At 43.0% G+C, this 12796-nt stretch overlaps 1 protein-coding gene across 1 annotated transcript in view; it reads right to left on the reverse strand.

The window, feature by feature from the left end:
* Nucleotides 1–12796, reverse strand: part of LOC120939591 (acyl-CoA dehydrogenase family member 11-like) — a 92873-nt gene that overhangs the window by 59818 nt on the left and 20259 nt on the right. The window contains exons 2-3 of the mRNA XM_040351986.1: nt 9755–10031; nt 2646–2878 (exon numbers count right to left, since the gene is read on the reverse strand). Coding sequence (XP_040207920.1) covers nt 2646–2878; nt 9755–10031 — 510 coding nt within the window. The remainder of the gene's footprint in view (nt 1–2645; nt 2879–9754; nt 10032–12796) is intronic.

The raw sequence follows: 12796 nt of genomic DNA on the forward strand, positions 1-12796 counted from the left end.
GCGATGAAAACTTGCAGCGGTGTAACGTATCTACTATACGTTACGCCGCCGCGATTCTACGTGAATCTGGGCCACTGTTCTTTTACATGTATATTTTTAACAACCGTCAAACCGACTAAACTAAGCAATGTCTAAAATAAAAGTTAATATTTACCTACTGTTGATCTCCCCTTTTTACAGATGCCAAAGAATTCTCTAGGGAAGATGTCTGGTCCCCAATGGAACTATGTTAATCCACCCCCACATCGATGCCATGTTCTGTAGTGACATAGGAGGTCGGCCGGAAAAACAACAGAGGACAGGGATTGCTTTTTTTTTTTTTTTTGGGGGGGGGGGGGGGGGAGCCACAGTGCTTACAGTGTACCTTTAATAACCAAGAGTGGGCATAAAAGGCAGCTGTAGCAGGGTTATGGAAGAAAGCGCAACAACTTTGGTATACAAGAATGACTCAGGAGACCAATTTCTACGTACCCACAAACATCAAGAAGTTGAACCGATTTACACATTTACAGCAATATACAGGGAAAGTATAACATTGCCCCACAAAAGTGAATATAGCACCTAAACATAAAATCTGTCTTGGGTCTGACTGTTTCAAACAGGCAAACCCACAAGGGAAAGACATTGCTACAAGGCCAAGGCCTTTCACCTTCTAGAATATTGACAGAGGGGCGTGGTCAAGCTGGCGACCTGAGCGGATGCGTGTGATCAGAGCTCCGCACCTTCATGATTATTTTAATCTGATTAATAAGGGATTTACAATTAATTATCCACTGCCAGCACTACCCGGTGATCTCCAGGTACGAGAAGGGGCAAATCCGGTTCTGAACAGAAGAGTTGCTCCGCTCCTAAGGCATCTCCACAGCAGAGGAAGCAGACCCATCCTGCCAGCACACACATGGCGACCCAGACTCCATCATTGGATCCTGCGACCGTAAAGGAGGATCGCTTTCAGGCACTAATGCAGGCCATCTAAGGCTGTAAAACTACTCTAACGGCCAAGATTGACTTGTTGCAGACTGACTTTGTGCTGATGCAGAGGGACATGGACAAATTATGTGACCGGCTAGGGAGGCCGAGCGGTTCATGGGTGACTCCAAAGACTTCATTAGGGATCACTGCACCTCTCTTCACACTCTCCAGGTGAGAATGAAGGTTTGAGTCCCAGGCGGAGGATAGTGAAAACAGGAGCCGCCGGAACAACTTGCGGGTGGTGAAACTTCCAGGAGGGAGCCGAGGGCCATGATCCTGTGGCCTTCACGGAACACATGCTCCGCACCCTCCTGCCTGGGGCAGCGTTCTCACCACACTATGCCGTCGAGAGGGCCCACAGGATGCCTCCTGTGTGGGGACAGCCAGGAGCCCCCCCACGCACCTTTATCTTCCTCTTACTGAACTTTTGGGACCGGAAACTGGTGCTCCGTGAGGCGCAAAAAATGGCCGAGCTCCGTTACGAGAATGCAAAGATTATGCATTTTCCAGACTATTCGGTTGACACCCAGAGGCTCCGCAGAACTTTCGATCACATTAAAGCTCAACTCCGCACCAAAGGCCTGAAGTACAAAAGGTTTCCTGCTTGCCTGCGTGTAGTGGATGGTGAATCTACCCGCTACTTCACTTCTCCTGAGGAAGCTTCCCAGTGGCCGAGTACCCTACCCAAAGCCCGATAACTGTACCTTAGCGCTTCTATTCGGTAACTGTCCCTTCTTCTCCCCATGTCATATATGGTGGCGGCTTCCCGCCACTGGGTGCATTATAATGTTCATGCGGCCTGCTGACTCCCACCCCCCCCCCTTGGCGGCTGCCCCCTGGGTTAGTTAACCTGTGGAATGTTATATTGGGGTTGTCAATTTATGCCCTACGATCCTACCTATCCTTGCTGCTGGGGGTCCCCCGTGGAAGGGACACTGTATAGTTTCCTGGCAGCTCCCCCCTTTATGGATCTGAAGACACTGGAGGCCCCCCAATCCACAAAAAATGTTCATATTCTACACAGCTTTTTATGCCAGGAAAGCAGCCCTCCTAAAATGGAACGAGCCCTCCCCTCCGATGGTGCAGCAATGGAGAACCTTGGTGAACGCGTCTTTGCCCCTGTATAAATAAACGTACTTATATGGGACGCAACTGCCCAAAATAAATTGAGAAGAAATGGTTGGTGTGGATTCGTGAGAGGCAGCTGACTCTGGAGTAGGATTTGGAGTCGAGACCTGAGTAACATAGGATTTGGTTAAAGTGACCTCTAATTGTGCCCCTCTCCCCTTCCCCCATTCTTCTGTCTATCTGACTTTTTGGATGAAACGGAGTAAACACTGACTTCATTAAGGACATTGAGTCCTCTCTTAGCTATGTCCCAACCTTTATTTGTCTCTGTCCATAGCTTTACTTGCATGTATTGGTCTATGCCCATCCTTCCCTATGTGACCTCTGTGAAGTATACTCAATCTGTAATGCATATACCGCTAACCTTGACCATGGCTTCTTCTTTATGTATTTTGCCATTCATGCTACCTTTGTGGAATGTCGAGAATGTACCACTCTTTTTTGTTCTTTGTTTTGTTTGAAAATAAATAAAACTTTGTTAAAAAAATAAAATATGAAAAATAATAAAAAAAAAAAAAGACAGATTTTTGTATTCATACATTTACCTCCAGCTAGAGTACTTTCTTTCATAAGCTTCTGCTATCAAGCCCTCTTCTGCAGACAGCTCTTTCATTCTTTTCCAGGCTGGGCAGGTGATGATACGATCGATCCTGCGGCCCCAGGCATCATACTGCTGCAGTTGTGGTAGGTTCAATTCACATTCTCGTCCAAGGGAATCAATCTCTTCCACGATTCGTTGTCCAAACCGCTCAAGATCCCGGCTTGCTTCCTCAAGAACCTGCATATCAGATAAAAGAGTAATACAAGTCATTTTGTCTAATTTGCAAATGTGTTTGCCAACTATATGTCCCAAGTAACAGAGAATACATACAAACTGAGTTTTACATCACCTCAGTGACGTTAAAACTATAAATCATTCAAGTTGTAATGATTTCTCGACCACTCTAGAATGGAAACACTGTACGATTTTTTAAAATATAATGCGATATTCTTAAATTAAAAATAAGAATGTGCAAGATTACATAAAAGCCATACTCCAGTTAAAAGTTAATAAAAAAAAAAAATAAAAAAAATAAAAAGGGGAGAACGTAAGAAAAAACACAACACACAGCACTTGCTGCAATACTCACCTTCAAGTCGTCCTTTGTGTTCTGGCCTGAATGATGGCAAGTTGGGAGTATTTTCAAATTCTAAAGTTACATTTTTCTCCATGAAAGCCTATCAACTGTCTATACTGAAGATACGCCATAACTCATGTTAAAAGGTAGAGCCTTTTAGTAAAATCACACATACATTAGTGGATTAGCAACAACATCCATACATATCAGAATGTGTTTAACATCTGTTCAATACTTGATCAAATTTTCTCTCTTTCAATAGGTTTTTATTCAAAAGTTTAACAAAGTACACAGATAGACCAATATCAAGGAGGGGTGTTCCCTCCAATACAATCAAGAGTCCGAGTGTTATGGACAGGACCCAATTAAAAAAAAAGGAGCCCCCTTAATAAAGCGTCTGTTTACCGAAAGCATAAACTCAGAGTGGTTGTCCCATTACAGACATAGAGTGAAGACTTCTCTATAAAAAGAATGTCACCTTAGGAATTGGTCAAATGGTAACAACTACAATCCAAAAAACATGGGAGTTATACCGTCAGAGATTACGTTCAGTACCACAAGGCACAATGCCTTACTTCCTAAATGATCAGGAATGAGGAAGGCTCTACTGAGCCACCATTTGCATCTGTATATAAAAATATCATTGGTGGTTAATAAAAAGGGGGAAAAAAAAAAAAAAACAGGGAGGTAGAGTGGGGTGGGGAAAGGTGAGAAAAATTTAAAATTAAATAAAAGGGGGGAGGGGGAGAGTTAACAGCAGTCCTCTTGATCCCACAGGGTGCCTCATCCCCCAAGGGGCCTGGAAATATATAATCCAGGGATTCAACACCCTCTCATGGACCTTTGGACATAACCACCAAACATGGAACATAGGGCCAGATTCACAGAAGAGATACGACGGCGGGGCACCGTAATTTCGCGCAATGCACGTCGGGAAATTTCCTTACTGAGCATGCGCAGACCGTTTGGCGCGGGAACGCGCCTAATTTAAATGGTGCCCGCCCCATTTGAATTAGGCGGGCTTGCACCGAGCGCATTTACGTTATACCGCCGCAAGTTTACAGGTAAGAGCTTTGTGAATCAGGCTCTTACGCTGTAAACCTGCGGCGGTGTAACGTAAATGGGATACGTTATGCTGCCGTGGAGCAACGTAAATGTATCTGAATCTGGCCCAATCGCTCCCACCTGGCCACAGCCATGGAAACATTTAGGTGAGGCTCAAGGATAGATTTTCGCTAACCTCGCTGGAACAAGATACCATCTGGATATCACCTTATAGTTTGCTTCTACTAAAGAGGTATTGAGTATTTACTTGATCAACTTTTAAAAATCATTGCTCAGAGCTTTTTAGGTTATAATATGGTTTATATTCAAACACAACTTTTCTATTAAAGCTTCCAATAATGACATTTCTCAGAATGGACCCAAAAACTGGTGCTATATTCTGTAGCAGAAGTTAGAAGAGCCAAATATATTAGGCAATGTCCATGGGATAGTAAGGCCCGACTGTTTAATGTGACCACCTAGAGTGGTGGAAAGAAGTAAAAAACATAGCCCAAATCACTAACCAAAGGGTCCTCACCAAATCCAATCCAATATGTGAAAGCAGTGCAAAGACTGGCTTAGCAATATGGAATGTCACAAAAGTTTTTATTGTTAAAACGCATATCCAAGGAGCTGTATAGCTCATAAAATTTGTATCCTGAGGCAAAATGTGTTATGGTTCGGGTGGCTGAACGCTGTCATGTCAAGATGGATATTTTGCCAAAAAAAATAAAAATCTAGCATTCATTGTTCCTCCCTCTATTTGCCCAAATCGCAGGGCGATATTGCCCTACCCAATATGCTTCTATACTACCATGCCTCCTCTCTATTGAGATCGACTTGTATCACTGCCAGGAATCTAAACTGTGGACAGTATTGGAGAAGGATTGGGTTGACCCTAAATACTTCCACACTGTAGTGTGGCCAATACAATGGCTTAACAGGACAGATTTTGCAGGTCTTGCCATGGTTGACCAAAGAAGTTGAGTGCACGTGCTCAGCGTCATATCCAGAGGATGTCTTTGGGAAAAGGACATACAAGTGCTGCCAGTATTGCTGCAGAGGTTGAAGGGGCGGGGGTCAGTCTGTCAGTGCTCAGACCATATGCTGCACACTGCATCAAATTGGTCTGCATGGATGTGGTCACAGAAGGAAGCCTCTTCTAAAGATGACACAAGAAAGCCCACAAAATGTTTGCTGAAGACAAGCAGACTAAGGACATGGATTACTGGAACAATGTCCTGTGGTTTGATGAGACAAAGATAAACTTATTTGGTTCAGATGGTGTCATGCGTGTGTGGCGGCAACCAGGTCGGGTGTACACAGTGTGTCTTGCCTACAGTCAAGCATGGTGGTGAGAGTGTCAAGGTCTGGGGCTGCATGAGTGCTGCTGACACTGGGGAGCCACAGAGGGAACCATGAATGCCAACATGTACTGTGACATATTGAAGCATGATAACCATCCTTCGGAGACTGGGCCGCAGGGCAGTATTCCAAGATAACAACCCCAAACACACCTCCAAGATGATCACTGCCTTGCTAAAAAAAAAAGCTAAGGGTAAAGGGCCAAGCATGTCTCCAGACCTAAACCCCATTGAGCATCTTTAGGGTATCCAGAAAAACGGAAGGTGGAGGAGCGCACGGTCTCCAACATCCACCAGCTCAGTGATGTTGTCATGGAGGAGTGGAAGAAGACTCCATTGGCAACCTGTGAAACTCTGGTGAACTCCATGTCCAAGGGGGTTAAGGCAGTGCCAGAAAATAAATGGTGGACACACAAAATGTTGGGCCCAATTTGGACATTTTCACTTAGTGGTGTACTCACTTTTGTTGCCAGCGGTTTAGACATTAATGACTGTGTGTTACAGCAAAGTTACACTGTTATACAAGCTGTACACTCACTACTTTACATTGTATCAAAGTGTAATTTCTTCAGTGTTATCACATGAAAAGATATAATAAAATATTTACAAAAATGTTAGGGGTGTACTCACTTTTGCGAGATATTGTACCTTCCCTCCAACCCTCTGTTGCTCTCATTTTCTCATATGGACCAAAAATTATCAGTCGTTACTGTATCGTACCTTGCGGAATGGTAAACTGCTCCCTTTATTACAATTATTGGCGGCTAGTCATAACCCAGTTGACACATGGCTGGAATATTCTCAACTCCAATATTATCTCACTACCAATTTTCTTACCTCCTTTACCAGCCTGCTGCCTCACCTGCAGTGTATGCTCTCCCAACAGACCAGACCAGATCGTCCACTCATTTAATTATATCAAATTGCATTTCTTTATTGACAAGATACATTCACATATTGGATTGGATTTGGCGAGAACCTTGAGCACTTTGGTTTTAGTGATTTGGACTAGGTTTTACATTTTCAGAATGTGTCTTTGTTGACAGAACTGTGAGATGATGAGAGGATAGATCGGGAATAAAACGTTTTCATGTTCCAGGCTGAAAAATTACATAAAGCAAAATAGTGCACAGCACAGTAAATATGTGACCCTTTAGAAACTGTAACATGTGTTTTCCTGTTTGTGCAGAATTTAACTGCAATATAAATTGGTCCTGGAGAGTTTATAGGCCAGATCAAAGCATTTTTAGCTCTATGTTATAAAAGTAAAGTTCAGAACACACTGTTTACAATGACCGTACCACCATCTAGTTAAAGTAAATGACCCATGACTTTTTTTTTTTTTTTTTTACACAAACCTAAATGGTCCAAGCCTTATGCGCAACCTGCTTTTTTAGTTTTATGGATAATAAAGAGATAGTCCATTAATAAAAATAAAATAAAAATAGTAAAGTCAAATCGACTGCCTACCTGAAAAAAAAAAAAAATCCATACATTCCTCAGTTTTACCAGCATCCTCAAAGCAATATGGCAATAACAATATTGTATTGAATGTAAAAGAGGAAGCACAGAGAAAAAAAAAAAAAAGGGCAGAATATACACTGCAACTATGCTCATATCAACTATTTATTCTGTCCTAACCATAATTCTATGTAATCCCACTGCCCCTTGATGCTACAATTTCGTCACATGTGCTGTTAACTTCCCATCACATGAATCTAAAAGTTATAATAGGTGGAAATAAAAAATACCTGTCCTCCATTTGTACATGGATTAAGGCCTAGTATTCAAAAAATACTACAAAAGAAAAAAGATTATATGCATTAGGATGGCCTGCTGCACTACAACTTGGCCTGGGTAAAAAAAAAAAAAAAAAAAAAAAAAAAGCAATCAGAAGGTAGGCTGTGTAATAGGCCTTACGTGAGCGCAACTACAAACCCCCCCCCCCCCCCCAAAAAAAAAAAAAAGACGACAACAAGCAAAGAGCCCCTTGAGATTGAGGTAGAAAAATAATTCAGTCAAGGATAAACAGGGCAAGGCACATATGAACTCTGTATGCAGGGACTTGTGTAAGGAATAGAGGTTAAAAGAAGGATCTAAACTTGAGGTTGCTGACAGACAAACCCTAGCCTAATCTATCTGCAGAATGGGAAGATATCTTTGGTCCACTGTCACAGTGGGCGATCACGAGGCTGCTGCATTAGTAACATGTTACACCTTGAATAAAGATGTAACAGGTTACAAAAAGTGAACTTATCCTTTAAAGGAAAATAATTGACAAGGTGTGTGGTAGCATAGCATACTACTAGCATGATTCCAGATTGTATATGTCGGCACTTTCATATACAGTCCCAGAAAAATTAGTAACGTGCGAGTTAGGGTCACCAGTTACAGCAGGACTGTCCTCTATATAAACAAGGCAGACTGCCGTTCTGCCCCTCCTGTGAACAATCGGCGGCTCCCGGGGGCCATTGTGCCCGCCAATTTGCTTGTCAATTGTGCACATGCGTGCCCCAAAGCCGATCAGAGGAATAGCGTAGAGGTACATGATTTTGCGCTAGGGGCCGCCCTGCCGCAGTATATGTACGTGGCGTGGTCTTTAAATGGTTAAGAAAGTAAATCTCCACTTTCCTTTCCTCTAGACAAAAACAAGCAGTTAAAACATGACGTGCAGATACAGCCCCACTGCATGGGAAAATAAGAAAATTTGTCCAGTGCTTTAGGGCCAGATCACACCAGATGCAGTTCCGTGTGCATTTTTCCTGCACAAAATGCATGCACAGTGTTTTGCATGTATTCCAATGGCTCTAGTTCACACCATGCAGTCATTTTCTGGTCAGTTTCTGCGCAGGAAACTGAGAAATAAATATACAATTACACATCTGTTACAGCTCATCCCATGTAGCAACAAAAAGGGTTCCCTCATCCCATTGTTAACATTTGCTTAGGGGCAAAAATCTAGCTATTTCGATATAACAATGTTTATGCAACACCTTACCCTGCAGGTATAATCTAAAATACCAGTCCTGATTAAAGGTGGGAAATGCAGGAGGATCATAACCCTCTGTGTTACTTACCTGAGGGTCAGCAGACACTGGAAAGTTCTTACAATAAAGTACAATAAAGTACAATCCGCGCTATGGACGAAAGACGTTCACAGCGCGGCTCTCAAGTGCCGAGTGGACGTCCTCTTGTTGACATTCCCTGGGCGCGCAGCGGGAAAACAACGTGCCTGTGGGAAGCCGATGCATGTGCCTGGCGGCCGCGATGTTCGCCAGGTACCCACGATCGACGGTGACAGCAGGGACGTGGAGCTCCACGTCCTGTCAGGGAGAGAGGAGACCGAGCTGTGTCCCTTGTACATAGGGACACAGCATCGGTCATCTCCCCCAGTCAGTCCCCTCCCCCCACAGTAAGAATCACTCCCAGGGAATACATTTAACCCCTTTCTCACCCCCTAGTGTTAACCCCTTCACTGCCAGTCACATTTATACAGTAATTAGTGCATTTTTATAGCACCGATCGCTGTATAAATGTGAATGGTCCCAAAATTGTGTCAAAAGTTTCCGATACGTCCGCCGCAATATCGCAGGTCTGACAAAAAAAAAAAAAAAAAAATCGCAGCCATTACTAGTAAAAAAAAAAAAATATATATATCATAAATCTATCCCCTATTTTGTAGGCGCTATAACTTTTGCGCAAACCAATCAATATACGCTTATTGCTTATTTAACAAAAATATGTAGAAGAATACTTATCGGTCTAAACCGAGGGAAATTTTTTTAAAAAAATTGGGATATTATTATAACAAAAAGTAAAAAATAGTGTTTTTTTTTTAAATTTTCTGTCTTTTTATGTTTAAAGCGCAAAAAATAAAAATCGCAGAGGTGATCAAATACCACCAAAAGAAAGCTCTATTTGTGGGAAAAAAATGATAAAAATTTAATTTGGGTACAGTGTTGTATGACCGCGCAATTGTCATTCAAAATGCGTTAGCGCTGAAAGCTGAAAATTGGTCTGGGCACGAAGGGGGTTTAAGCGCCCAGTAATGAAGTGGTTAAATACTTTCAATGAAAAAGAACTTCTTTCAGCTAATATATTGTTTGCATATAAATGTCTACTGCCCACCAGTGGAGGAAGATGTTTCTTCAAATAACTCTGGAGAATGGCATCCTCCAGAAATTGGTTCCCCAGTTTGGGCTGCTCCTGGAAAAAGCTTCCTATCACAGAACGAGAGAACGGCATCCGTAGCTCTTCCAGAACTGGTTGAGACTTGCTGTCTTCATTGCCAATGGCTGGAGACACAGCACTCTTACTACCCATGTAGTATGCAGGTTGGTACTGTACACCGGATCCTAAACTTCTGCCAAGCCTGCATGGCACCAGAAAGTTGACCAATTTCACCCTGCAATGAAAAGAATTATTGTAAACCTTTAAAAATAAGAAGATAATGGACTGTCATAAGAACAAATACATTTTGTGAAAAAAAAAATCATCATCAAGCCTCCCTTGTGTAGACATCCAAAAGCCTGAGAGTACTGCCGATCGCGTTTCATTGATTAATATGCTGACCCTAATTAATCCTTAAAGAGCAACTGCAGACTGCTCACGTAATTTGTAATAAAAACATCTTTGCCATTCTGAAGCTTCCCTCCAACCACTTTGCATATTAATTGTATATACACTAATTCTGTACTTGCCAAATATGCTGTAGAAATCTCCCTCCACTGAGTCTGGCTGCAATCATTTTAACTGTGGGCAGCTGAAGCTGCTGCCTGTTCACTTCCTGGATTTACACAGAGGTGCATCTCCATCCCCTCTTGGCAAACGCTCAGGAGAGTGAGAGAGAGCGTCGTGCATGATGTCATAAGCCTAGGCTTTTTACCAGACAAGAAACAGGAAGTGGGTTGTATAAAGTATTTACTAGTAGAAAATAATTTTACTATCCGAAGTTAAAACAAGTGCAGAAGATCTAATAGATGGAAAGTTGAAAAAATGACTGAAGTTCCGCTTTAAAGGTCTCCAATTGATGCACTACTACAGGCCACCTTCTCAGAGGTTGCCAAAGGGACAGACAAGCTTATTTAGTATACAGTTTATTGCTTGCAGCTAGAATTCCGATTGATCAATGTTGGAAAAAAAAAGTCAGTTCTCCCTTATCTTATAAAAGCTTAACTAGATTATGGTTAAGGATAAATTGACTAGCATAATATAATACATGACAGCCAACATATATTCAAACAGCTTTTTTGCACCTATTTTTTTAATTTATATATAGTGTGTGTTCTCCAATGACCTGTCAGGCATTTAGAAGGTCTGAATTGCAAGGAAAACTCTCCACCTTAATTAGTCCCCTTTCACACTCATAAGACTTATCTCACGATTTTGTACTGCAAAATCGTATGACAAGTCATTCTCCATTATTTCCAATGAACACCATTCATACTGGTACGACTTTAAGTAGTGCCGACTTCAAAGTAGTCCCTGCACTACTTTGGTCCAACTTCCATGCGAGTTGATGTCCATAGACCTCAATGTTAAAGCGGGGGTTCACCCTATTAAAAAAAAAAAAAAAAAAATATTTTACCATTACATTCGGCATCGTAGCGCGAGCTACAGTATGCCGATCTTACATTTTTTATCCCCGTACTCACTGTGCTATTCCACATTGAAGATTCCGGGGAATGGGCGTTCTTATGGTGAGAGAAGGTGATTGACGGCCGGCCCTGGCACGTCACGCTTCTCCGGAAATAGCCGAAATAGGCTTGGCTCTTCACGGCGCCTGCGCATAGCCTGTGCGCAGGCGCCGTGAAGAGCCGAGACCTACTCCGGCTGTCTTCGGGGAGCGTGACATGCCAGAGCCGGCCGTCAATCATCCTCCCTCTCCATAGGCACGCCCATTCCCCGCGGGATTCGGAATCTTCAATGATCAATAGCACAGTGAGTACGGGGATAAAAAATGTAAGACCGGCATACTGTAGCTCGCGCTACGATGCCGAATGTAATGGTATAATGATGTTAAGTAGGGTGAACCACCGCTTTAAACCCTCAAGTAGCATGCAAATCGTACCTGAATAATATAGACACGATTTCATTACAACTTTGTAAGCACAAGCAGCTTTTTAACCCTTGTCCCACCCAATCCTTTCAGCATAGTAGCCCCCCTCAAGCACATTTTTCCACCACACATTCACTTCCTGGTTATTCCCTCAGAAACACTGTGCTCCAAACAGGTAAAAAAAGAGACGTCCTCGATAATGAGCAAATCATTCGATTTATCCGTGAGTGCCCAGCTATTTATGATTTGTGTGACCCAAACTACAAAGACAAGAAAAACTACAAAGACAATATGCCACTGACCACCAATGAAGGGGACATTCTTCCTACTGATAACCAATGTAAGGAGCATCCTTCCCACTGACCACCAATGTAAGGAGCATCCTTCCCACTGACCACCAATGTAAGGAGCATTCTTCCCACTGACCACCAATGTAAGGAGCATTCTTCCCACTGACCACCAATGTAAGGAGCATTCTTCCTACTGATAACCAATGTAAGGAGCATCCTTCCCACTGACCACCAATGTAAGGAGCATCCTTCCCACTGACCACCAATGTAAGGAGCATCCTTCCCACTGACCACCAATGTAAGGAGCATCCTTCCCACTGACCACCAATGTAAGGAGCATCCTTCCCACTGACCACCAATGTAAGGAGCATTCTTCCCACTGACCACCAATGTAAGGAGCATTCTTCCCACTGACCACCAATGTAAGGAGCATTCTTCCCACTGACCACCAATGTAAGGAGCATTCTTCCCACTGACCGCCAATGTAAGGAGCATTCTTCCCACTGACCACCAATGTAAGGGACATCCTTCCCACTGACCACCAATGTAAGGAGCATTCTTCCCACTGACCACCAATGAAGGGGACATTCTTCCCACTGATCACCAATGTAAGGAGCATTCTTCTCACTGATCACCAATGTAAGGAGCATTCTTCCCACTGATCACCAATGTAAGGGGCATCCTTCCCACTGACCACCAATGTAAGGAACATTCTTCCCACTGATCACCAATGTAAGGGACATCCTTCCCACTGACCACCAATGTAAGGGACATCCTTCCCACTGACCGCCAATGTAAGGAGCATTCTTCCCACTGACCACC

This window comes from Rana temporaria, chromosome 1 (genome assembly GCF_905171775.1).
Source record: "Rana temporaria chromosome 1, aRanTem1.1, whole genome shotgun sequence".
In the NCBI taxonomy this organism is placed as follows: Eukaryota; Metazoa; Chordata; class Amphibia; order Anura; family Ranidae; genus Rana; species Rana temporaria.